Genomic DNA, 27,523 nt, shown 5'->3' on the forward strand with positions numbered 1-27,523 from the left:
AACTCCTGGAGGAATTCCAGAGAAACTCCTGGAGGAATTCCAGAGAAACTCCTGGAGGAATTCCAGAGGAACTCCTGGAGGAATTCCAGAGGAACTCCTGGAGGAATTCCAGAGGAACTCCTGGAGGAATTCCAGAGGAACTCCTGGAGGAATTCCAGAGGAACTCCTGGAGGAATTCCAGAGGAACTCCTGGAGGAATTCCAGAGGAACTCCTGGAGGAATTCCAGAGGAACTCCTGGAGGAATTCCAGAGGAACTCCTGGAGGAATTCCAGAGGAACTCCTGGAGGAATTCCAGAGGAACTCCTGGAGGAATTCCAGAGGAACTCCTGGAGGAATTCCAGAGGAACTCCTGGAGGAATTCCAGAGGGACTCCTGGAGGAATTCCAGAGGAACTCCTGGAGGAATTCCAGAGGAACTCCTGGAGGAATTCCAGAGGAACTCCTGGAGGAATTCCAGAGGGACTCCTGGAGGAATTCCAGAGGAACTCCTGGAGGAATTCCAGAGGGACTCCTGGAGGAATTCCAGAGGAACTCTTGGAGGAATTCCAGAGGAACTCTTGGAGGAATTCCAGAGGAACTCCTGGAGGAATTCCAGAGGAACTCCTGGAGGAATTCCAGAGGAACTCCTGGAGGAATTCCAGAGGAACTCCTGGAGGAATTCCAGAGAAACTCCTGGAGGAATTCCAGAGGAACTCCTGGAGGAATTCCAGAGGAACTCCTGGAGGAATTCCAGAGGAACTCCTGGAGGAATTCCAGAGGAACTCCTGGAGGAATTCCAGAGGAACTCCAGGAGGAATTCCAGAGGAACTCCAGGAGGAATTCCAGAGGAACTCCAGGAGGAATTCCAGAGGAACTCCAGGAGGAATTCCAGAGGAACTCCAGGAGGAATTCCAGAGGAACTCCAGGAGGAATTCCAGAGGAACTCCTGGAGGAATTCCAGAGGAACTCCTGGAGGAATTCCAGAGGAACTCCTGGAGGAATTCCAGAGGAACTCCTGGAGGAATTCCAGAGGAACTCCTGGAGGAATTCCAGAGGAACTCCTGGAGGAATTCCAGAGGAACTCCTGGAGGAATTCCAGAGGAACTCCTGGAGGAATTCCAGAGGAACTCCTGGAGGAATTCCAGAGGAACTCCTGGAGGAATTCCAGAGGAACTCCTGGAGGAATAACACACTAACACAAACACATAAAAATTACTAGAGCAAATAAAACGGTTTATGATGAAAAATTTTTTCGGCTGCGTTGCCATATTGCATCAGCGACTCAAATTGAGTGTGTGTTAACATTTACGAAAATGAGTGCCAAATAAAAAAAAAGTATTATTGAACATCGAAAACCCCACCCAGAGCAAATTTCTTGCTACGCTACGGTTTACCAATTTGACAACAAACTTTAAATTAGATAATTTATTCGGTAAGCGCTCGTAAGAGTAAATGAGTTTCCTTAAAAACTACCGACTTTTGAAATTTTCTCTTGCTAAGAGAGTGTCCTCAGCTCCACAAGTTTACTTCTTCTTTTTCTTCCCGGCATAGGTGTCCACCGGAACCGGTGCATTATGCACTTTCTGTGAAATTTTGTTAATGTAGTAGAGAGCAGCAACTGAAAATAAGACACTGAAAAGAGTAGAAACTGATTTAAGTACTTCTCAGGAGAATGTTTATCTAAAAATTGACACTAACCAGGTCGTTGCACAAACGCGATGCACCATTCCACAAGCAAACAGCGACCCAATCAGACAGAAAGCTACCTCTGGGAACAACTTTGCCTGGAATCCTTTGCCCAGAACGACCGCTTCCAGATTGGAAACCGCCTGAAATAGGAAATCAGAGTTCAATGTTCGATTCAACATACAGGATTTTGATCGGATACTCACCGTCAGTGATAGAATGAACAGCCACGAGCCGAGAAATCCTCCAAAAATGGTAGCCATCTGGGAAGAGGCAATCAGCGGCCTGTACATTTGCATTGCCGAGAATATCAGCACGGCAGTGACCGAGGCCAGAACCAGAGATACGGAGGTCGGGACCGCTAGATGATAAATAGGGTGGTGAAATACATAAATAGGAAGTGCCAAGCCGGTTAATTTATGTATACAATTCTGACCGAAATAGTTGATTTTCAACCAGAATATAATATCTTATGACAAATACTCACCCATTTCTACTTAAATGTATCTTAATTAGTTGGATTTATATAGCAAAAAGACGGAAAAATCACTTTTACGAGATTGAAGGTTTAGATTTTGCCGACAGACATAACATTGAGGAAACAAACGATGCCTGCAGTTTGACGTGGACCAAAAACATTGATTGGCTGTAACACCCACTATTAAACATTCGCCGATGGGTACGACTTGCATGCGGTGACCTCAACTTAACTTCACGCGTCAAGACACGAACCTCGCAGCGAAGTTGGCAAAAGAAGCCGAAAAACGATGCTTTTGAAGATAAAACTGGTTTTATTTGTTATCATATATGAACAATTTTATGATTTTCATCCGTCTAAAGCAACTTAGTTAACAATTATTCAGTTTTAACCCCAAATATTTCAATTTATTGCAGTTCGCCGCGGTCCAGGTACCATCATTGCATATCATTTTAACCCACCGAACATGAGACTGTATGCACACAATTACCATGGAGTTTGTAAACAAACTCCCTCGGTGTGCAAGTGTGCGTGCAAGCTTCATCACCCGACGAAAGAAGAAACGTCAAATGGCATTTTTCGTTCTGCTTCTCGTCCGAAGATTGTAGGTGAAAAAATAGCAAGTGCAAATAAAAACATTGTCGTGTTACCTTGTACGGGGTTCAAGTCTTTTTTCCAATCGGAAAATTTTCTACCTTTTCTGGTTCGTCTGAGTGTTGTCGCAAATCGCAAAAGATGATTCCCCGAAAGTAGAAAACGCCAACCGTAGGATCGAGACCATTTCGGGTGGTTCATGTTTCTCTGCCGGAAGTTCAACGAGATCGATAAAATGTTGGGACGACTTTCGGAGGTTCTGCAGAGTGCAGCCGATGTGGTAAGTATAGGCAAAGGCCAAACGAAGACGATTGCACGGGTTTTCTTCCATTTGAGCAGAATGCGTCATTGGGCCATCTTTCGCAGCATGGTAATTGCAGCAGCAGTGAACTCTGCCTGCACTCGGTAATGGTACTTGCAGTAAGAAGCGAAACAGGTGTGACCCTCATTTGAGGATGGGTACAAAGAAGCATGTTTGTGGTTCATGGTTTACCCACTATGTGATTATATAATGAAGCGAATCCATGTTTTGGCTGCAAGGTGCATTGTTTACACTTTGATAAAAAAAGTTGAGATTAGGAAGGTTCGAGTGGCAAGGTGATGATGGAGTCTGGGCAGCCGGCCTTGGCAAATAATAATCAATATGTGGGAATTTTGAGATGTTACTGCAACATAAGCGTACTCAATTTACTTCACTTTTCGTCCAATTAGAAGAACGAACGACTTTACGAAAAACCTAATTATCAGTCACTACTGATTGCTCCAGGAAACTCATAACATACTGACTATAGCCCAAGCTTATCATTGCAGTGCACTTCTGAGGTTTAGGCTCAAACCAAATAAGCTAAATGAGTTTTTAGAAACTATCAGTGAACAAGCACTAAACAAATCGAAATAAAACACTGGGGCGACACTACCCAGGTAACCATTAAGCACTGTTATAAGCGTTATATAGGACATTGAGTAGCTTTTCAGTGCCAACAAGCAGGGATGGGAACACTCACTTTGAAAGAGTTACACTCAGTTGCTATTTTCTCAGCTCAGAAGCGTGCAATCAAGAAACAATGTATGGACGACTTTTGCCTTGTGGTTTGGCCTAAAACTTTGCCGAATAGAGTAGGGGTCGCACACGCATCTTAAAGCCGTGACAGGGCTGTGAAAGCGACTCTCCACGAGGTGAGTGTAAATTACACTCACCTTGTGGAGAGTTGCCTTCGAAGCTCCCTCACGACTTTGGTATGTATTTGCGACCCCTACTCTATTCGGCAAAGTTTTAGACGAAATCACTAGGCAAAAGTCGTCCATACATCATTTCTTGATTGCACGCTTCTGAGCTGAGAAAACTGCAAGTGAGTGTAACTCTTTGCAAGTGAGTGTTCCCATCCCTGCCAACAAGCTCTATAAAAGATGTCTTAATGCTTATAGGCCCTGTCAACCGTAAGCACAAAAATAAGCCGTATATGGGTATATAACGCTAACTTTTAGTGCTTGTTGGCCCTGTGCCTTTAGGCCGAATAAGATGGCTGTCGGTGCTGTTGCTCGGCTTGAGGTGTATGACATTCGTGTCAATCAAAATTGATTTCAACCAAAACAATACAAAGTGAATGGAGTTCAGTGGAAAGATTCGCGAGAATGAATAAATTTGATCAGCGAGCAACAGCATATTTAATCGACGTTTAAACACGCAGGCAGCCGTTTCCATAAGGATTATGTTTTAAACTGGAATCGTGATCAATCTCCTACATCTATCAGACAAATTCCACCTCAATTACCTCCATATCTCTTGCCTTATCTTTATGCTACCGATTTGCACTTCCCTATATCAAACCCCACTAGAACTCCAACATTATCATGTTCGTCCTCCGGCATGGTCTCTGGACTAAGTGACGATCGCAACCTCTTAAATACCAACAGCTTCTTACTCGTGTGAGATCGTTTCCTCGACCGCTTCTACTAAATGGAATCAAATTTTACCAACTTTTATCTACTTTAAATATGGTTCTAAGAAAGCGAACTCCATGGTGCATTGATGGAGCAGATGGGAAGTTTGACGACGAGTGCCGACTCAAGAGGAATCTCGAGGACTTCGACTAAAACCTGAAGCGAGCAGCAAAAAAGTTCGATAGAAACATAAGACGCAAGAAAAGACAAAAGATAAACAAGTTATATTTTTCTCTCTTTTTCCTTTTTCAATTTTTAACAGCTCTTTTTCCAGAGACTCGGTACGAATTGTTTCAGCAGGCCGTATATCAGCCGAATAATTCGCCAAAAATGGCTTTTAAGCAGCTCTATTAGAGGATATAGAACTTATTAGCTCTGTTAAACATGTTCTATATTCGACTATAGACCCATCAGTTGACGTGAAGTGAACGTGAGCTCCATTCGACTGTTCATTCGGTCTAACAAGGCGCATCATATTGACGTTAGGCAGTGCGATAACTGCAAATTTGTTGTACTTACCGAACATCTACTGTAGACGTTGTAGGTTAAAAGCAGGGAAAAGCCCGCTTCAGTGAAACATATAACATATAAACATATAACATAACCGTCCATTCTCATATGGACACATAAACTCCTCATCTTCCCATATCAAATTCATATTAAACATTCAGACCCCGTGAGCTTCTTGCCTTAAGTGCAGGAGAAGGCCTGAAAACACGTATTGCAGCCCCCTTGAGCAACTTCTGGTCCTATAGGTAAACCTTCTCGTGACCAGGGAATGAAATTATCAGCAAATTGAGACGAAAATTGGCATTTTCCGAGCAACCGAACAATTCAACGATTCTTTTTCCAGCGAGAAATGTTTATCGTTCGCTGCTGTTGTCAACGACCAAAGATAGCCGAAAACTGAAAATCGCTCTTGCCATTTTCGCTATCCAACTTTATCGCCTTGCCGGTTATCGCGATAATTATCAGGAGGCAAATAACAAAAATTGTGCCGCCAATGGGATTCGAACCTAGACCCTCCACAAAAATGTTTCTTAGCGCGCACCATAACCACGCGACCACTCAAGCTGCTCGAAAAGAGGAAGAAATTTGATTCATAAAAGCTACCTATGGTGGCGACGGCCAGACGGAAAGGCGAACAAAGCGCAGAGAGCAAACCGGCCTTCTTTTCATTGCTGGCGATAATCTGTTTTCGGCGCTGCGGAACGAGCGAGAACACATTCTCGGGAGTAAACCGGGTCTGAATTTATCGCACGTCTTTTTTCGCCGATAATGCGTGTGAAAGAGTTTTCTGTGATCGCGATCGTGATCGATAATTTCATTCCCTGCTCGTGACACCGGCCGAGCTGCCAGCAATCTTAGGGAATATCGGGTAGCCAACTCTGGTGGAAGCTTTAGTCGTAGGCTCGTTTAGGAAACTAGACGGCATTGTGACCCCTCAACATCAAACTCGCTGTTTTACTAAAGGACCGCGGTATCAGCAGCATGATAGTGCAGCAGAAGGTGTGATGAGGATCAAGGGTCGATTCTTCAACTTGATCATACAATTAATGAAGTACTGACAAAGATGCATTTTAAGTGCAGCTCGAACGCGTATACAATCCCTAGCCGCCCTAACCACGACGTCAAGATCATCGTCGAAGACCTAAACATTCGTCTATAGTCTAACAATTAGATCACCACAGCAGACAGAAGTCCACATCGACCACGTCCAGATTGATGGACATCTCTTCTCCGGCATTATTGACGTCAGTTCCTATTGTAGCGTTGCCGGACGAGGGATTGCTGGATACTTATACTTACCTTACCAATCAGGCTAAAGCCAGGATGGCCTCTGCCGTACATAGTCTCCATTCCACTAGGTCCACGGCTGTTTGTCCCCAGTTCCGCACTCTGCGTAGGGTCCGCAGATCGTCCTCCACTTAGTCGACCCACCTAGCTCGCTGCGCTCCACGTCTTCTTGTACCGGTCGGATGACTCTCAAGAACCATTTTAGACGGGTTGCTATCCGACATCCTGATGACGTGACCCACCCACCGTAGCCTCCCGATTTCCGCGGTATGGACGATGGTTGGTTCTCTCAGCAGCTAATGCAGCTCGTGGTTCATTCGACTTCTCCAAGTCCCGTCTTCCATCTGCACTCCACCGTAGATGGTACGCAACACCTTCCTAATCTAATCTAATCTCTAATCTAATACAGACGCAGCCAGTACGAGAAAGCATCCTGGAAAGGAATCGGGTTAGATTACGCCCAATTACTTTTCTTGTCATTATTGAGGCTTGCAGCATATCGAAGATATGACACAAGCATCAAAGCGGCCAGGCCTACTGCGTTGTATTTTGCGCAAAGATGATTCTTCGAAGTACCTGGAGTTAAGACTTTTTTCTCTTTTATCGAGGTACTTCTCGAATCTACAGGGGAGGATGAATGCGTGGACATACCGTACCAAACGCTCCAGGTTTTGACGAATAGATTTGATGTATATATATGAGGGTGTATATATGTAGATTTGTATAAATGAATAATATTATAGTATTGGAAAGCTCTCACCGATTGTAGGGTTGTTCTTGTAGTCCAATATCGATCATCAGCTCCTGAATGCTTGGTGTTCATCTCGTGGGATCATGGCTGAAAAACCTGGTCTGCCTAAAATATATTATCGTGAATGGGTTCACAGGTAAAGGTTGAGATTGGTTCAATAAATGAGTAAAACTTTCGAAGGTGGAATGAATTTTAGTTAATAATCAGTTGTAGAGGTATGTGATGTGTTGCGAGAACCTTTTGGTGGTGATCAAAGACATGAGCTTGTTTAATACCTTTTTATTTCTAAGATGAACCAGAAGACGCTTCGCTGTCCGACGAGTCCATAATGGCGTAAAGCTTGTTCGTTTCTTGTTTTAGTTCATTTTTATTGTGAAGCAAGCCTTCAAAATCTGCCCTCGATTTTCCCATAGAGACCAGATCTTTGTCCAGGGTTTGGTTCCAAGTGTCGCACGGACGGCATTTCCGTTTCGGACCCTCCAGGTGAAACTTATACGCGGCTTGTAGTAGATGGTTCCCTTGTCTTCTGGTAATGTGGCCCCAGTACGTGATTCGGCTGATTTTGATTTTTTTCACTATTGTACGGTTCTTCAGTAATTTTCTTGTTGACACCTTTGTAGCTCCTCCGCAGGCTTTGTACCATTCCTGGACCGTTTTTCTTTCGAAATGTCGCAATGATCTCCTATTCTGTGCCGTCATGGAAATTGCGTTGAGACCGAACATTACTGTTGGGACCACCACTGCTTGATATACCTTACGGCCTATTTCCCAAGGAACGTTATTTTTCCGGAGAAATGGGAGTACGGCTTTCGATACTTTGACACCTTGTAAACATCTCTGCTTTACTGTCACTGGACGACTAACCGTCGCCGTCATATAGGCTCCCAAGTATTTGAAGGAAGCTTTCGAGGTTAATTGGATCCCCCCCTATACAGAAACTTTCTTCCACGCTTTTTTTTGTTGAGAGAGGGTCGCGGACTAGTAGCTCCGATTTGTCAGGGTGGATCAGCAATCCGACCTCTTCAAGCAGGCCTCTTAGTGTTCCCACGATCTTGTCTAGTTCTTGGACACTTTTGCATATGATCATAAGGTCATCTGCATATGCGAGGATTAAAGGGGTTTTTAGTCGGCTTCCTTGTTCGAGCTGCACTTCTGGATGTATTTCCTTCAACTTGCACAATACCCTATGGAGAACCAGTGTAAACAGTCTAGGTGATAGTGGGCATCCTTGTTTCACGCCTTTGCCCTTAGTCACCTTAGGAGTTCTTTGACCTTGCCATTGTAGGCAAGATTTTTCATGAAGTCCCAGTCGTATGATTCTGTTTATCAAAAAGTTTGGAACTTGCAGATGTTGGAGTGCCTCTATAATAGAAGTGTGACTTACTGAGTCAAAGGCCTGCCTGATATCGAGCGCGAGAGCGTAAACTGTGACTCCATGGTTCCAGTATTCCTCTGTTATCCGTTTTGCTGTAAAAATATGGTCTTCCACCGATCTGTTCGCTAGGAATGCTGCTTGATATGACGGTATTTCGCCTACAACTTCGTCCAGCTTCCTTAAAAGATATACCGCAATTTTTTTGTAAACAACATTACAAAGAGTAATTTTACGGTAGTCTGTTATTACTTTCGGTGACGTCTTTTTTGGTATCGGTAATTGAACGGTGTTGGAAAACTCGGCTGGAGCAGAATTTTGCGACCAGACTTCTTCAATTAATAGTTGTAATTCTTCTATGAACTCCTCAGGTGCGTTCTTCAGAAGTTCCACGTTTATTCCGTCTGACCCTGGGCTCGTTCCGTTTTTGAATGCCTTCAAAATCTCCCTGATTTCACCCCTGGATGCTGCCGGAATTACGTCTCCAGATTCAGGGAGCAATTCGATATTCTGTCCCTCAACCACAGATTCGTATAGCGATTCTAGCCATTTGAACTGGGTAACTGAGCTGTGTGGTGATCGTCTGCCTTTTTGTTTTTTCTGTTGTTTTAGAAATTCGAACGTCTTTCTCAGCCTCTGATACGGTTCTGTGTCATTAATATTTTTGAAAAAGTTGCGCCACGATTTCCAGACGTGTTCGCGTTTAGCCTGTTCGAATTCGCTTCTTGCTCTAGCCGCTTCGATGCGACATTGGTCGACATCGGAGAATCGTTTCTGACGGTTTAGTTTCCTCTGCAGCAATGAGTATGCCTTGCGAGTTTTTGGGGACATCGGTTCTTTTTTGTCGTTGGGGATTGTTTCCGCAGCCGCTTCCTTTATGATGGTCTTCATTTCGTCCCACTTCTGATCCATAGTCATCGATTTGTGAGGGATTCCGAGCTTTTCCCTTACTGACTGCTCGTAATCAGATTTGAATTTGTCGTTCACCAGAAGTTTTACATTCCATTGGAAGTTGGGAGGTTGCTGTGTTTTTAATACATGTCGCTTATTCTGGGAGTAGGATACTTTTCGGACGATTGCCAGAATCAATTTATGATCCGACCGAAATCTTTTTGTCCAGAAGGCTTTGGTGCTTTTCTCCTTAATGCGTATTTGATTATGTATTGGGAGTAAGATGTGGTCTGTTTGGGATGATATTTTTCTGTTTGACCATGTCTCGATTACTGATCGCGATCTTGCAAAGCTACTCGATACTGCCAAGTTGAATTGTAGTGCTAGTTGAAGAAGAAACAGTCCGTTTTCATTGCTTTCTTTATGTAAGAGTTGCTTTCCCAGCAGGTGTTGCACATCTTCCGTGATGTCGTTGTATCCAATATGGCCATTGAAGTCTCCCAGAATTATGTAGCAGTTTTTTTTTTTTGTTTGTATTTATGTGTATTTTAACTTATGCTAATTCTACACTATTATGTAGCAGTCTTCCGGAGGGATTTTTAACAGAACATTTGAGAGTTCTGCAAACGTTTCCGGCATTCGGCTATCCGAGGGAACATGGACGACTATTATCTTCAAGCCAATCTCGCCTTTTTCTACCCATGCGGTACAGATGTTCTCGGAGATACCATTGAAGTTCTTCACGTTTATGGCAGGGCTCTTCCTGACTAATATCCTGACTCCACGATGACTTGATTTGTGTCCACAAGGACTGCAGAGCCACTTATAGTTTTTCGTTTCCATAAGCTCCCATGCCACTCGCGTTTCTTGGATCCCACATATGTCTACTTCTTCCTCGATAAGTTCCAAATCAATGTCGTCCCTTTTACGCCTAGTTGAACAACCACAGCAATTTATAGTTGCAACCTTCAGATCCTTTGGTTGAGCCTTTCTTCTTCGTACAATGCTATCGCAATGTTCGGTTGAGACCGTTATTCGTTCCTCTTCCTTTCCCGAAATGCTATCACCGTCCATTTCGTCACACTCTATTCCATTGTAGAAATCTTTGGTGGTATCTGATTGTTCTATAGGTTCCCACGTGTCGTCCGTCACTCTAGGACTGTTTGGTTTACGACCTCGGGTTTTGATGTCTACCGAAGCCTTTTCTTTCGCGGTTTCTGTGGGTTCGTCTATTTCTACTACCTCAAGGATGCTTTCATAGTGTTCTTCTCCCATATAAAGGATGAGAACTTCTTGTTCACCAGTGCCTTTAAAAACGATGGGTTCGAAGCTACCACTAAACACCTTGATTGAAACTTCGAGCATGTCCCGGATTGCCGCGATTGTTTCCCCCTCTTTTCCGGTTTTGAAAACGTACATGTCGTGGTTTTCCAATTTGGAGAATCGGTTTTCTTCAGTTGTAGGCCGTCCCTGACTTTTCGCCGTTGCGTTTTGATTTCTTTCCCTGCTCGCATTAACTATTCCCTCGTTTATTTGACTCATAATCAAAACTGCTTCTTGGTGGGTTTCGTGAGAGAAATGTAAATCTGTAAGTTTTAATTGTAAAACTTGTTTTTCACTTGTTTTTTTTTTTGACTTAATTAATTTGTATGCATAATTGTTGATTTACTTACCCGTCAATTGATGAACGATAGCCGAATAGACACAGTTAGTACCCATCGGAATGGGAAGAGTTTTCACCAAATATCTTTTACTCACGTTCGACAAGTTTTCTAGGTCAGCTATTGATATGAGGTAGTGATTGAGTAACCTGGGCAGAGTAAAAATTTCGTTCATATGCTTGTATTAGATGGACAGATCGACAGAGGGGCCTCCACCTTACCTGAGACCTTCACATCCAAGTTGCTCCCTGACTGAGTTATTCAAGATATGAAGTTGCATATCTTAGAGTACATATCAGTAATTGCATTGCTGCTTCATGATTGATCCGAATCATGTACAGTTCCGCGTTAAGTCAGATTGGAAACGAAAACAACGTCTTCCATTACTATCCTGCTGTGTTTGGACAAGCTTTCACTAGGTGGCGGTAATGAGCAAACGTCAAACACAATGTAAGCACCTAACTCATCTGAATACTCAGCTAAGGCACTCCCGCAAATCTCAATAACGAGATCTATCAACTCATCTACCCCCGGACGTACCCCACACGATCGCGCAATACTAGGGTAAAAGCTCCCTTAGTGGGGGTAGTACCAAAAGTGGTGGTAGTGCCAATTTAGTACTATTTCGACCAGAAAGCTTGCAAATGACGTTTTTAATAGACGCATCATACCTCATTTAAAACATTAATCCAGTTTAGTGTTCAGGATTTGTCGAAAAACCTATTTTAAACAGTCATTTTTCTTAATTTTGTTGGTCCTTTGCACCTGTAGTGGTGAAAGTGTTCCTATAGTGGTGGGTCCCATAAGAATTCAATAGGATGCGCTACTATAGGAACCAATGTTGAATTTTACCTCCATAATGGTTACCTCCATAGATGGTACGCAACACCTTCCGTTCGAAAACTCCAAGGGCACGTTGGTACTCTGCACGTAGGGACCATGTTTCGTGCTCATAGAGTGCCCATAGAGGACGAATCAGCGTTTTGTAGATCAGTAGGTCGGCTCTAGAGGCACGTTCTCCTCCATTTGGGAAATTTGTGCCATCAATTCGATCGTAGAGTTCTGCGGAGTCCAAAGTAAGCACGATTTCGTGCCACAATGCGCCTCTGAATTTCTCTGCTGGTGTCGTTGTCGGCGGTCACCAGTGAGCACAAGTACACGAATTCTTCAACCGCCTCGATTTCAGCACCATCAGTATGGATTCGGGATGGCGGGCGCGGGGATTCCTCCCTGGAGCCTTTTGCCATCATACACTTTGTCTTCGACACATTAATGACTAATCCGATTCGCCTGGCTTCACTCTTTAGTCAGATGTACGTTTCCGCCATCGTCTCAAATTTACGAACAATAATATCAATATCATCAGCGGAACCAAGCAACTGAACGGACTTCGTGAAATCGTACCACTCGTGTTTATCCCCGCTCTCCTAATTACACCCTCTAAAGCAATGTTGAACAGCAAGCATGAAAGACCATCACCTTGCCGTAACTCTCTGCGAGATTCGAAGGGACTCGAGAGTGTCCCTGATACTCGAACTACGCACATCACTCGATCCATCGTCGCCTTGATCAATCGTATCAGTTTATCCGGGAATCCGTATTCGTGCATAATCTGCCAAACGGTTGTATCATACGCCGATTTGAAATCGATGAACAAGTGATGTGTGGGCACGTTGTATTCGCGGCATTTCTGCAACACCTGGCGGATGGCGAACATCTGATCCGTTGTAGCGCGTTCACCCATAAATCCAGCCTGATATTGCCCCACGAACTCTCTTGCAATGGGTGATAGACGGCGGCATAAAATTTGAGAGAATATCTTGTAGGCAGCGCTCATTAGTGTCGTTCTTCCTGCTGGCGCTTCTTCATCCGGAATACTGAGTTCTGCCTGTTCCGCGCCTGTCTATAACGTGCCTCATTCGCTCTCGTACGGTGTTGCAGCATTCTCGCCCATGCTGCATTCTTCTCGTTTTTCAACTGTTAACATTCGCCGTCGTACCAGTCGTTTCTGTGATAGTCGTAGGTGCTACCTATGGCGGATCGGAAGTCCCTCCAGCCATATTCAAGTGTAGCTCCGCCAAGCTGCTCTTCCGTTGGTAGGGCCACTGCTAACTGCTGAGCGTAGTCTTGAGCCACTTCTACGTTACGCAGATGCTCGATGTTGAGTCGCGGCGTTCGACTTCGACGCGTGGTGATAACTGTCGAAACTTTTGAGCATGCACACAGCGACTAAGTAGTAATCCGAATCTATATTCGCACTGCGGTATGTGCGGACATTGGTTATATCCGAGAAGAATTTACCGTCGATTAGAACATGATCGATTTGGTTTTCTGTTTGATGGTCGGGTGATCTCCAGGTGGCTTTGTGGATATCTTTGCGGGGGAAGAAGGTGCTTCGGACCACCATACCACGGGAGGCTGCAAAGTTTACGCATCGCTGGCCGTTATCATTCGATACGGCGTGCAGGCTGTTTCGCCCGATTACCGGTCTGTACATTTCATCCCTTCCTACCTGCGCGTTGATGCCGCCGACAACGATTTTCACGTCACGCGGCAAGCAACCATCATATGTTTGCTCTAACTGCGCGTAGAACGCTTCTTTCTCGTCATGAGGTCTTCCTTCGTGTGGGCAGTGGACGTTGATGATGCTGAAGTTGAAGAAACGGCCCTTAACTCTTTCACATGCACATCCTTGCGTTGATCGACTGCCACCCGATCACACGTTGTCGCATCTTGCCCAACACTATAAATCCTGTTCCCAGTTCATTGATGGTGCCACAGCTTTGGTAAAAGGTAGCCGCTCGATGCCCGCTTTTCCACACTTTCTGTCCAGTCCAACAAAGTTCCTGCAATGCCACGATGTCGAAGTTGCGGGGATGTAGTTCGTCGATTATTATCCTGTCGATCCTACGTCGAGATTATCCTGTCATATCCTACGAAACCAAGTGACTTGCAATTCCATGTTCCAAGTTTCCAATCGTAGTCCTTATTTTGTCGCGTGGGTCTTTGCCGATTGTATCGAGTCGTATTTTCTCCTATGTTATTCGCAATGGGGATTTTAACGGGTGCCTTATTGGGCCTATAAGCCAACACTCCTGTCTCGCCGGAGGGCCATAGTGCCAGTTCTGTTTAACGTCCTAACCAACACTAGGACGACCACACGGATGGGGCTACCACCTTGGATCAAGCTGGGCGTGGTGCAGCGTTTCTTACTTAGCCGCTGGATGCCAGAACAGATGGTGTTTGAGCCGCACCTCATTGGTGAACAGACGCTCGGGTCGTGCTTCCTCAATCTAGCTGAAGTCAGAAGGGCAACAGTGCCCAGGCTGCACTACCAGCTAACACGCAACTCTTAGCTGGCGGTCTTTGTCATCGCTTGACCCGTGGAAGCATGAGGTAGGAACTTGTGAGGACCAGAGCTATGTTGGGCGCTCTCCTTATCGACTCACCGTTTTGCAGCCCAAAGTCAACGCTCCATATTTTTTGTTTGGATAAAAGTCTGTTATACACTAACACCGATGTAAGAGAGATAATCAATAAACAACGTCAGTCATATACCAACCAAACACGCCATCTTGTTTACTATACAACATGGTGCCAGAAGTGGTTGAAATATTCGCGTTTTGAACGGTCTAATATTCCGAAAAATCAGCACATTTGCTGAAATCAGCTACAAACTACGATTAGACAGTGGAATTTTCCAAGTTGAAGTGCAAATTTGGGAAAAAATGAACGTTCCAGCTCCAGCACCACTCCAACTCGGCGAGAAGCAGGAGGAAGCTTTCAGAACGTTTAAGCTGCAATGGGGATACTATGCGCTTGCCACTGGTATCACGGCGAAGCCTGCTGCTACGCAGGTTGCGATCCTAATGTCTATTCTCGGAGCTGAGGCAATGCTGCTAGTTGAAGATCTGGAGTTGACAGATGCGGAGAAAACATCAACAGTCGCCATCCTGGACAAACTGGAACAGAAAATCACTCCGAAACGAGAGAAACGAACGGAGCGATCGGAATTCCACAACATGGTTCAACACCTGGACGAGTCTCTTGATGATTACGTCAAACGTCTCAAGCTAAAAGTTCAACACTGCAAGTATGGGGACGACGAGAAGGAATATGAGTTAAAGGAGCAATTCGTCAAAGGGATCCTGGATCGAAACCTAAGGAAGGAGCTGCTGAGGGACGAGGCGCTGTCGTTGAACGACATGGTGGAAAAATGCAAGGAGGAAAAAAGGATTGAGGATCTCTCCCTTGCTTATGATCGCCTACATGTGGGCAGTAACGTAGGCGAAGGCACGTCAGGAGCAGCATTGAAAGTGACGCTTGCACGGAAGAAAGATGGGAAGTGCTATTTTTGTGGAGGATCCCACTCACGACGCAAGGAAGATTGCCCAGCGTTTGGGAAAAAATGCAATGGCTGCGGGAAAATGAATCATTTCCGGAAAGTTTGCCGAAATAAGAGCAGGAAACCCATGAAGAAGAAGAGAAATAGTGCAGTGCGCAAAGTCGAAGAAGAAATATCTTCCAGTGGTAGCGAAGATTCTGACGCTGAGGAACTGAACATTGTGGACATTTTCTGTGTGGAGAAACATGTGAAATTGGAAAAAGCGAGAATTTTCGTTACCCTGGAAGTGGGTGCCGGATACGCGAAGAAACTGAACTGTCAAGCGGACACGGGAGCGAGTGTCAACATTATAAGTTTGAAAGACTTGCAAAGAGTGGTTCCTGAACCGGTGATCAACCCTACGGAAGTGAAGCTAAGATGTTTTGGTGGACAGCTGATTGAACCGATTGGAGCAACGCAGTTAGCTATAAAGTTGAAAAACAAGAAGGAAGTGTTAGAGTTCATCGTCGTCAGAATCAAGCAGAAACCGCTACTGTCTGCTGAAGCTTGCGTCCAACTAGGGGTGATCAAGATCCAAAACGTAGATGAAGTCAAAGTTCTTGAGATGAGCTGTGAGGAAATTGTCAACGAGTACAGCGATGTTTTTGAAGGCGATGGTTGCTTCGACGGAGAGTTCAAAATCGAAATCGACGAAATGGTTAAACCAGTGCAGCAGAAGGCTAGACGGATTCCCGTAGCGTACAACGACGAGTTGCGCGATAAAATCGAAGAACTCGCGTCTCGAGGCATTATTGAACCTGTCAACAAACATATGGAATGGATTAGCAACCTGGTGCTAGTCAAACGCGGCAAGAAACTTCGTTTGTGTTTGGATCCTGCGGAGCTGAATACAGCAATCAAGCGAGCAAGACATCAGATACCCACAATTGAAGAAATGTTGCCAGATCTACAAAACGCTAAAGTTTTCTCGGTGTTAGATGCACAAAACGGATTCTGGCATATGAAGCTGGATTCAGCCAGTTCCGACCTTACAGCGTTCTGGACGCCACAGGGAACGTTCAAGTGGAACCGAATGCCATTCGGGATCTCCGCGGCCCCAGAAATGTTCCAGAAAGCGCAGCAGCAACTGATTGCGGGGCTAAAAGGTATCAGATGTCTGGCAGACGACATGTTGATTTTTGGTTGTGGGAAAACTAAAGCCGAAGCCCTTGAAGACCACAACAACAACCTAAGAGCGGCGTTACAGCGGTTCAGGCAACGAGGACTAAGGATCAACCGAACAAAAATGAAGCTAGCATTGTCTGAGGTGCCGTTTTTTGGTCATGTCCTCACCGAACACGGGGTCAAACCGGATCCAATGAAGGTCAAAGCGATTTTGGACATCCCGACGCCAACCAATAAGAAGGAGCTGCATACTTTTCTAGGCTTAGCAACATACCTAGGAAAGTTTTTGCCATCGCTGTCAGACGTCTGCGCTCCGCTTAGAAGGATTTTGAAACAGGATGCAGATTTCACCTGGGACGAAGATGCTGAAGCGGCCTTCCAAAAGCTGAAACACCTAGCTATATCAACACCGGTTTTGGGTTACTTCGACACGAGTGAGGAGTTGGTCATACAGTGCGACGCAAGCAAATCAGGAATTGGATGTGTTCTGCTGCAACGTGACAAGCCAGTGGTGTACGGGTCAAGGACATTGACCAAAACGGAGAGTGGTTACGCCTGCATTGAAAGAGAATGTTTGGCAATTGTGTTTGCGTGCAAACGATTCGAGCAATATGTTGCAGGGAAATCAGGTGTCATCGTAGAGACAGACCATAAGCCGCTCGTCGAAATATTCCGAAAGCCAATCCACACGGCGCCGATTCGATTGCAGAGAATGATGATGGCCCTAAAACGATATGATATAGTGGTCCAGTACCGCAAAGGGTCACAGATGTACATTGCGGACTTGCTCTCTAGAACCGCTGTCGAGAATACATCAGAGTGCAATGATGACAACAGCATGGTGTTTCAGTTAAAAGCGACAGAAAAACTGTTCAAGCGTTTTGCGGAAGTAAACGTGGTTGAATACTCTGATATCACGGACGAACGGTTTGCAGAAATAGCAGATGAAACTAAAAAGGATCCCCTGTTGCGGAAGCTGTTGGACGTTTTGGCAGTAGGTTGGCCGGACAGAAAAGATGAACTGCAAGACGAACTGATGATGTACAGTCCTGTCAAGGACGAATTATCGGTTATTGGAGGAGTGATCTTCAAAGGGGATCGAGTCCTTGTGCCGAAGTCTCTTCGGCAGAAGTTAGTGCAGCGATTGCATCGAGCGCATCAAGGAATAGAATACACGTTGCGTTCAGCCAGAGCAACCATGTACTGGCCGGGGATGGCTGATCAAATAACGAACGTTGTGCGAAACTGTGAAGCTTGTATGGAATACAGCGCAAGTCAACTATCCCCACCGATGACGACCCATGAAATTCCGCTATATCCTTTTCAACGAGTGCATCTTGATCTATGCGAGGTAAATATGGAAGGTGTGAAAACGACCATGCTAATAACAGCAGATAGCTACTCCGATTTCATCGAGGTCGACATACTGAAAGGCACAACAACGGCAGCGATAGTGGAATGTTGCAAGCGAAACTTCGCCAGACATGGCATACCAGAAGTCGTTGTAACGGACAACGGGCCTCAATTCCACAACGCAGCGTTTGAGAAATTTTCCAAGACTTGGGAGTTCCTGCATAGCACATCGTCGCCGTATCATCAGAGCGGAAACGGTAAAGCGGAGTCAGCAGTGAAACAAGTAAAGAGAATCTACAAAAAAGCAAGGCGAACAGGTGAAGATTTCTGGCAAGCGATTTTGCAACATCGAAATACACCGAACAAGCTGGGAACCAGTCCAGCACAGCGACTACTAGGACGTAGCACAAGAAACAGTATACCGTTGAAAACCAGCAAAATGAGGGTTGCAGTCAGTCAGAAAGCTCTCAGTCAGGTTCCGGATCAAATTGCGAAACACAGAGAAAAAACTAAAAAGTACTACGATCGAGGCACCCGGAGGCTAACGGAGTTAAAGGTTGGAGATAACGTGGTGTTCCAAAGACGTCCAGACACCGACAAGCGATGGGAGAAGGCAACAGTCATTGGCAAATTACCTGACAAATCCGTTGAACTACAGACTGCAGAAGGATCGACTATGCGTCGCAGCGGTGTTCACGTTAAGCCGTTTGGAGGAGCTTTTGGTTTCCCTCGGGTTGGACCGGACTCATCGAACCTGTCAAGAGAAGATCTAAATACGGATGAAGATCCAGGCTCGGATCCAGGCAGAGTTTTCGAGAAGCGATCCTACCCGAAAACGCCTGGACGTATTCGGGAGGACTCAATTGGCAATGGACCGAATGAGATGACAGCCGAGAGTACCAACGAAAAGAGCATGCGGAGTCAAATGGACCGGCCAAAACGAGAAATTCGTCGGCCGAAGCATTTGGATGATTTTGCTTTGTAATTTTTTATTGAATAACTTTGAAGACCGAAGAATTGAATTGTATACGGGGTCTACTTTCTTTGTTTTATACTCTTATTTTGTTAACTATAAAAAGGGGGATGTTATACACTAACACCGATGTAAGAGAGATAATCAATAAACAACGTCAGTCATATACCAACCAAACACGCCATCTTGTTTACTATACAACAAAGTCTACGGGGGGAGTCTGAGATAACCAAAATAGGGTCTACGTGGTTTATGAACGGAAACGGCATTAACACGAATTGCATCAGGAACTTCAACACTCCTTATTCAGAAACAGGCGTCTGCACAAATCCCGAAAAGTTGACTACATCGTCCTAATTAATCATCTCTCTCCATTTCACAGCTCGCACCACCACCAACCGCTCTCCAGGACTTCGATTACCACTACAAGCTGGTGAAGAACTTCTACGTTGCCGACAAGACATTGCCAAAGATTCATATCAACGACACAAACATTCCCGTGCATCTGGAGCAAATGCTCCAAATACTGATTCGTGAGGAGCAGGAAATAAGCGCTGCCCTACGTCAGGTGGATACCGTTGACTCGGGTCAGCCTGAATCCAAGGAATCCTCATCCAATGGAAGCAGTACCGAGGAGATTCCCACAGCCGAATGCATGGAGTTCGTCCTGAACAACCGCCCGCTGGATGTATTGGTAGAGCTGGCAGCAAATGACACTCCGCCAGGTGCCCGACTGGTCATCCTAAACTGGGTCCGACGTCTTCTGTCCTGCATGAAGGATCCGCCGTTGGGTCACGCGAGCCTCTTTCAACCAGTGCAGAAACTGGTCGAACTATGCAACGGAAACGTTGCTTCGCCATACGAGAAGGAGGAAATTCTCTTCCTGGAAACCGTGGCCGGTTTGGTCCGGAAGGAACCAATCCTGGCAAATTTATTCCTCAAATCTCATCACCATTCCGCACAAATGTTGGCCAGCTGGAAGGGACTGTCCATCACGAAGACACCGGTCAACAATCCACTGTTCCAAAGCGCAAAGATCGAGTACGACTCGCGGAGGATTTCGCTGGTCAAGGAAGATCAGCAGCAGGCGGGAGAGCAAGGGGATGAAGCGGGGGGAAATGAGGGAACGTCATCGGCCGTGGTGGTTCCCAACCTGAACGAGGAGAGAGTGGCCGAAGCCAAATGTGACTGTGATGATGAGGAACATTTCGTTCTTTTCGATGCTATTGTGAGCTATCTGGATAGTGCGGTAAGTTTGATATTATGACGAAGTGAGCAAAATACGATCAAAACGATGAATGTTTGAATGCTTTGTTTAGATCTGTTATCAACATAAGAATTAAACTTTCAGGACAGTACGATTATAGTTCGAGCATGTGAGGGGATTTTGATACTGGCGTCGCTACCGACCTTGAACAAATCCTGCAACGCCATTCGGAACAGTTTGAGTCGGTTTTGCACAATGATAGCCGATCGGTTGGCTGTCCACTGTCAGCAGATTCCTGAGGACATGGATACCGGTGATATCGAGGATGCCAACGTGTCCTGGGGTTTGATTCCGCGAGATAGTGAACAGCCGCACTTCATCGGGAGGTACCAGTTGACTTCGTTCCTCTGTTGGTTGGATTACTGTGACTGTTTGATGAAGGAAAGTCCAGCGATTGCTCCGGAGTTGGGAGAACTGATCAGGGCACAACTGCTGATCAGCTACATCGAGCCGGGTTTGTTGGGCAATTATGCTCCGTTTATGTTAGTATTAACCGCGAAGATCATAAAGAAGACGCAGTCCCGAGCACTATTGGACGGTAGGATAACACTAATACTCCTATGAACTTAGGTAACACATCTTATCCCTTGCAGAAATTGCTAACTGGCTTATAGGAGAAGGCGACATAACGGATATTAACGGAACTGACTGTCTTCTAACTATACTAATCGAGAATGCTCACGAAAATTCTGACATTCTCCTGCAAACCCTACAGTTCGTTGAAGTAATCCAACGTTCAATGTTACTGACTTTTCCAGATATTCTCTAAATTATTTTCAATTTGCAGTCATTGTTGGATAACCCACATGAGAAGATACTTCATGGAATGATTTTCTTCTACATCAACAACCGGGGATACTACGACAACAACACGCAAACCATTCAGTCCTGGTCCGATGAGGAGGATAACCGAGAACGGCGGAGAGGCAGTGCCGAAGATCCCATCAAGTCCCGGACGCTGGCTCCTAACAACATCCTCAAAGTGATTAACCAGTAAGTTTTACATTATTTTTAGATTCGTAACAAGATTATGAAAAACGCTAGGAAATATTCACTCATTTTTGACAGACAGAGCGTTTGAGAATAGGAAGCAATCAGTGAAGTACTAGATTGAAAGTAGTGAGCTGGATTTTTGTATGGTGAGATGATCAGTTCTCCATTTCTGTAATGAAATGATACAAACAGCGTGGGTTATATGATTTCTTGACTAATTTGATGCTATTTGAGCAAAAGTTTGGATAACTGTGTTGTTGTATTATTTATTTCTTGCAACTTCAACAACACGGTTATCAAAACTTTTGCTCAAACAGCATCAAATTAGTCAAGAAATCATATAACCCACGCTGTTTGCACCTTTTCATTGCAGAAATGGAGAATCGATCATCTCACCATACAAAAATCCAGCTCACTACTTTCAATCTAGTACTTCACTGATTGCCTCCTATTGAGGATTGCCTTCACTTACGCCAATACGGTGGCATATTTCTTAAAGGTCAGCTACTGCCCTCACTCGCATCGCATAACAGTCCCATCTTTGCTGGGATTCCTATTCATATGGGACAGTTATGCGACTGGGGGCAGGCTAGACGTATCTCAATATTCGCTTAGTACAGGCACTTTTAACCGCAACCTCGCAAAGACTACTAAATTCAGTGCTTCGGAACGAATGAATTGTCAAGAGATTTACTTTGGTTGGCAATACTCCTCGAACCGGTCAATGACTTCACGGTTAGGGAAGAGTTGATACAGCTCGTGCAGCTCGTGCAGCTCCGATTCAGCGCTCTTGAAGTTACTCCCATTGTCTGAATTTCCTTGCTTAAGCTATGTTCAATAGTAAACCGTAAAGCGGCTAGGAAGGCCTCGCTGGACTTGTCAGACACCAATTCAAGATGAACCGCCGTAGACCTTCATAAGACGAAGTTTGTACCAACCCTCCTTGACCAGTACCGGAACTGCGTAGTCTACGCCTGTCCTTTCAAATTCATCATTCCATTTATTCGACACGACGGTAAACTTCCCATCAGTTGTTTAATACTTCGTGGTATATAGAACCTTGACAGTCAATCTAACTAAAAGTTCCTAGTATCTTCGTACGGGGTATGGAGTGTGACCTGTTTCGTACGAGCTACTTCTGACTTGTTGCATAGCTAAGGAAGTCTCCGAGCCATATGCCAGTTTCGATGCGTCCAGGAAACCATGAACTTCTACAGCAACAAAGTTCGGCGTTACAACTCACCATGGAATTCAAATACTTCTTAGTACTTGCTGAAGAGATGTTAAAAACTGCAACCAATCATGTGGCAAGTTCCCTTCCAGTTGCGTATCCCTCGGAACTCCTGCAAACACAACCTTCTGCACAATATGCTTGGCGTCGCGATGATTTTAACCGAGGACAAGGACCCATCGGCACGAAATGCTTGCTGATTTCGGACAGCACAGATCATTTGGTCGAGGGTTTCGATTGATCGGTGAGATGGCTCATGACAAGTGCATATTTACTCGAACCGTTATAGACTCCACGTCAAACCTGGAGTGTTCATCACTACCTCGCAGCCGTCACTAAGATTCACCTTCTACTCGCGATCAGTTTTTGAGATGCGGTGTAGCAGCTTCGGAGAGTTGGATCTTTACTTATGGACAGGGAACCCAGTGGATCTAAGTATTAAAATTAACGTTGCACATTGCACTTTGTGCCACATGGTGGGGCATGTAGTACAGAGATTGGTTCGGTGTGTAAGTATACTTACTGACTTCGCAGCAGTGTCCCAGGGTTTCATAGTCCTCGATGAACTTACTGTACTTTAAGTATAGGATCTTTCTCCATCCCCATTTCAAGGGAAAATAAGCGTCTGGGTGTCTCTCAGCTGGGAAAGATACTAACGGAAAGTCCGCGTTCTATATCTGTTGGTTTCGTTACGACGGTGGGTAGCGAGAAACGTCTTCTCACATTGTCCTGGATCGAGGGTTGATCATCATCGTTGACTTCCCCAAATTCCCAAAACCTCTTCAAGGTCTCGGAAAGCGTGCTGACTGCGACAATGTAACAATGCTGGTCGCTTTGTTGTTTCTCGACGTCACCATTTACCCAGCCAAACTGCGTCTCTTGTAAATCCGACAAGTCCTCTAGCAGCAGGATTCTTCTCAATTTGAGCAGTCAGATTAAATAGGATACGGCAAGCAACCTATCAATTTGACTAGGCGTATTGAACTCGGGATCAGCCAGAAACATGGAAGTAGGAATCCGTCAATTCGAAATATCCAGCTGAGTTGTGGGAATGACTCTGGTTACCTTGGGGATCACAAGGCATTCAACCATCGTTGGCATCGTTGGTCCACCAATGCCAGAGGAATCTCATTCTTAGGTTGGACTGTCTTGCACGCATGGACGCTAGAGCACCACTACCAATAAATTGGTTCTCACTTCGACTGAATGAGTTTCGTTGACGACGGAGCGCCTCCCGGAATACCTCATCGTTAAAACATGATGCTTTCCATCTACGAAGGATTCAACTTAGCCTATTGTTAGGCCAGGACTACAAAAAGTAACGTCGTTCCGACTAAAGGTACTTTTGGTACCGACATTAGCCAGATCGACGTCGAGCAGGTAGTAGGTAGTAGACATCAACTCCTGGACGGGGTATTTGCCCGTTGTCCAAATCGCCGCTATTTTTCCGGACTCATCCGCAACCCAATTGCCGTTGTCGGCGGGTATTCAGTATGGGTTTTCTATCAAGGTGATATCCGTCCCCCACTCAGAAACTGCCTGGAAAAGCAGTTGCTAGGCTGCGTCACAGTGGTTCAGGTTCAGCTGCGTTACCAGCACTGTGATTTGTCAGCTGTAGCTTTCCTGTAGGCCGGGCCTTTTGGACCATCCATTGGGTACTTGCTGTTTGTGGATTTCCCGGAAAAAATAAAACACTTGGTTGGACTCGTGCAGCCTTGTGCCTTGTGATCTACGCCGCCACATCGCTTACAAAGTTTGCTTCTGTCAGGGCTCTTGCAGTTCCATGACTTGTGTCCTAGTTTCAGATATCAGAAGGATGGCTCCTGAAGCACGTTATCCTGCATTTGGGACATTTGGTTCCAGACATCTGCAGCAGTATGGTCAGCTGGCTTACTGACCAGCCCACCTTGAGCTTCCCAACTATGACGGACTTGTTAGCATACACCACAGGTAACCAATGTCCTTCAGTAGGTCGGCTCCTCGCCAGACCTTCTCATAGCCGAGCGTTATTGCCGAACTTGTTGCACTGTTGCCGCTGTGTCATGACGAGCTCCTCCGTGTCAGTGAGGCAGCACCCTTGCCGCGCTTAAGCTCGATTGTCATTTCACCTGCATGAGTACGTCTAATACTGCGTACATCGGCTCCCGGATCCCCGAGTTTAGCGTCGCTCCTCATCAACTTCAAGACTTCCGAGTACTTATACTCTTCAGTCTTGATAACGAGCGCGTCTCCTGGTGTCTCTACGCTTCTGCACGTCCTGCGGTTTCTTCTTCCACCCAACTACGGTCCAGGGGATGTCCTTCCCATGGCCCGCCCTTACATATGGTTGCTGAGGACCAATCAGTGGTCACAACTTTTCAGGCCCACCTTTCGGACTTTTCTGGGATGTCTGGTTGGGGTCCGAATCGCCGGCTTTACTGTCGACCTTCGGGCCTAACAACCGCCTAGCCTTGCGGACGGCACCGCCTAGTAGCTCCCTCGCCTGATGGCTGCCTAACATGCTTCTGCGATGCTTGTCATCACATCCGCCGCACTTTTAGGACAAACGGCCTCCGTCTGGGTAAACTTCGGAACCATTGACTTCACGGGTTCTGTCGCTGCCGCAGTTGCCTTGATTTATACATGCTCCTGCTTGGTCGCCATCATTGAGTTATGAAATCCTATCAGGGCCTGCTTGAAGTCCTTACTGATCCTTACAGGTCCTTTAGGGCTATGGCTTCTTTAGACAGTATTTACATCTAAATTTACACAGTTTCGTTTGAGTGCTAGGTGTGCATAGGTTTTGAAGAAACACGTTTAGCTCAATTGCCCCCTCACCACATGTGGTGAGGACACAACTCCGGAAAATCTTATCCAGTGGAGTGTCTAGGTCAGTCGCAACCAAAAGTTGGTCTCAGGGTTCGAATATCGGCTGAGCAGATTATACCGGTGCTCTGCGATCGAACTCGAATTTTCTATCGGACAGTAGGTCGCACGGTATCTTGGGGAAGCTACTGTCATGGTGGCTGGCTTTGAGGATCAGAACCCGTGGCATGAAAAGGGCTCCCGGAATGGTCCGAGGTAGGTCCGAGGTAGATGGAGGCCCCATATTGGCAAGCCCATCTGCGGCTTATGTGAACAGGACCTTACTTGCGCGGAGGTCCAACTGCGGTGTACGCAGTATCAGTACTTGATATGCGGAGTGGTATCGACCCTGTTCTGCCTTCTGAGGATGAGGTCGCTGAGATAGCTGGTGACACTCCAGCGCTATTTATTATTTGATGTCCTCGTAAAAATCACAAGGTCCGTAGCTGCAAGACTCCCTCTCCGAAGCAATACCTTCTAGTGGTGCCTGAATGCTTGGCGGAAACTGGATCGTTGGCGTCGGAGGGGTTTCGGTTCCACACTACCTGAGCTATCTACTCAGGTGTCTGTTGAACAGGTTTTCAGTAGTTTCAGAAGGGTGGGTAGTTGTTTAAGTAATCCGCAATCCCAATACTTTGTACAAACATTCGCCTACAAAAATCATTAAAAAAAATAAATTCTAGTTAGGTTTTTTTGCTTTAAGATGTTGCTGAAACATTCTTAAAAATCTCTAGAACATACCCAGGAGAGCCTGTATTTGATTTAATTCTAGGATGACTTAAATGATTGTTCCATTTTATTCACCATTACTTATTTTTCCTGATCCCGTTATAATTTTCTGAAAATTTCAGTTTCCTGCTCCTGCTGCCACGACACATAATGAATGATGCGGCCGGCATTTGCTACGAGGAATACATGCAGGACGCCAGCCGGCACTACCAGACATGGATCAAAAAGACCCACGGTTTCCAGTGGCCCGTGGAAGCAGTCTGGCCCGAAAGCCCCACCAGCTCTCCGACCAGCGAGGGAAATACGTTGGAAACCCTTCCCACAGCCAAGCCCAAAATCAAGTCCAAATTCGACCTGAACGAAGTCCAATGCGGCGACAGCGGCATATCCGAAGAAAGCTTCTACGAGGGTCCGCTGCTCAAACTGCTCTTCTCGCACGTCAAGCAGATGAACACCCAGGTGTACGAGCTGAATCTTGCCGTCATTGCGATCCTGTCCAAGCTGGCCCTCTTCCCGCATCCCTACCTGCATGAGATCCTGCTGAGCCCGGAGATTCCGGTGGCCCCGGGTGCCACCACGCTATGGTCTGTGATGCAATTCCTCGCCCGGCAGCTGCTGACCGAAATCCCACGGGTGGAAAATTTCCAAGAACGCATCAACGAAACGGGCAAGCGGCTTCTATCCAATCCACCCCTGTACCACAAGGACTGCGAACATGAGTCATCACCCGAGCAAGAGGACGAAGCGGAAATCAACGATCCGCTATTCGAGTCGATCGTTGTGCTGGAGGAATTCTGCAAGGAGTTGGCGGCGATCGCTTTCGTCAAGTACCACCATGCCACGGAATAGATTTTGGAGAAATGTGCATTGCAAGAATAAACGACTTAGATTAGCTGAATTTTAGTTTTTTTACCCTTAAAATAAAATTTTAATCGTGTTGAGCTCGTATCTAGCCTAAATTTACGCCCAACCTAGCACTTTCGTTTGATTAATTGTAAAGTTTTGCTTTAAGAAGATGCATTCGTACTACAAAATATTGTTCGTAAGATATTTCAAGGTGATATCAATATAAGCATTATCTAGTCGCACATTTTGTTTTCTTATTGTTGTTTCAATGAATATCCCAAGTCAATATAGAAAATACCAACGGTTCCATGACACAAACGCCTCATAGTTTTCAAGTGCAGGTCAGACCCGATTATCCGGAGTTGGGCTCTGACGCTTCCCAAACATTTATCGGGAGAACGGAATGCTGTAAAAAGCTGAAATTTTGACTGATTTAAGGGGATTTTAAGTGCATATCAGAGGCATGCCACCCCCTGGAAAGGCGTTCAAAAAGGTTTAAATGCACCCAAGAAGGGCGCCCAGAAGCTCAGAGGAGTTTTTTCAAGAATTCCTCCAGGAAGTCCTCCCTCAATCTCTCCAGGAATTCCTCCCGGGATTCCTCCAGGAAATTTCTCCTGGGATTCCTTCT

The 27,523-nt window shown here is 45.6% G+C and overlaps 2 protein-coding genes across 2 annotated transcripts; one reads left to right on the top strand and one right to left on the bottom strand.

Moving 5' to 3' along the window:
- Positions 1–1,389: 1,389 nt before the first annotated feature.
- On the bottom strand, positions 1,390–2,308 carry LOC109424111 (protein KRTCAP2 homolog). Its single transcript, XM_019699212.3, has 4 exons — positions 2,153–2,308; positions 1,872–2,026; positions 1,678–1,808; positions 1,390–1,611 (listed from the first exon to the last, which is right to left on the bottom strand). The coding sequence occupies exons 1-4, from the start codon at positions 2,154–2,156 to the stop codon at positions 1,503–1,505; spliced, it is 399 nt and encodes a 132-aa protein (XP_019554757.1). The 5' UTR covers positions 2,157–2,308; the 3' UTR covers positions 1,390–1,502.
- Positions 2,309–2,717: 409 nt separating this feature from the next.
- Positions 2,718–27,137, top strand: LOC109424110 (FHF complex subunit HOOK interacting protein 2A). The gene is made up of 6 exons (XM_019699211.3): positions 2,718–3,017; positions 19,368–20,234; positions 20,337–20,790; positions 20,846–20,976; positions 21,040–21,245; positions 26,172–27,137. Exons 1-6 carry the CDS (start codon positions 2,937–2,939, stop codon positions 26,896–26,898), a joined length of 2,466 nt encoding a protein of 821 aa, XP_019554756.2. The 5' UTR covers positions 2,718–2,936; the 3' UTR covers positions 26,899–27,137.
- Positions 27,138–27,523: the final 386 nt, after the last annotated feature.

Source organism: Aedes albopictus, chromosome 3 (assembly GCF_035046485.1).
Source record: "Aedes albopictus strain Foshan chromosome 3, AalbF5, whole genome shotgun sequence".
In the NCBI taxonomy this organism is placed as follows: domain Eukaryota; kingdom Metazoa; phylum Arthropoda; class Insecta; order Diptera; family Culicidae; genus Aedes; species Aedes albopictus.

Coding starts and splice junctions, on each gene's coding strand:
- LOC109424111 (XM_019699212.3), bottom strand. Junction 1,809..1,871: donor TGTTCATTCTATCACTGACG/GTGAGTATCCGA, acceptor TTCCTATTTCAG/GCGGTTTCCAATCTGGAAGC. Junction 1,612..1,677: donor CGCGTTTGTGCAACGACCTG/GTTAGTGTCAAT, acceptor TACTCTTTTCAG/TGTCTTATTTTCAGTTGCTG.
- LOC109424110 (XM_019699211.3), top strand. CDS start 2,937: ATGTTTCTCTGCCGGAAGTTCAACGAGATCGATAAAATGTTGGGACGA. Junction 3,018..19,367: donor TGCAGAGTGCAGCCGATGTG/GTAAGTATAGGC, acceptor TCCATTTCACAG/CTCGCACCACCACCAACCGC. Junction 20,235..20,336: donor TGAGCTATCTGGATAGTGCG/GTAAGTTTGATA, acceptor TTAAACTTTCAG/GACAGTACGATTATAGTTCG.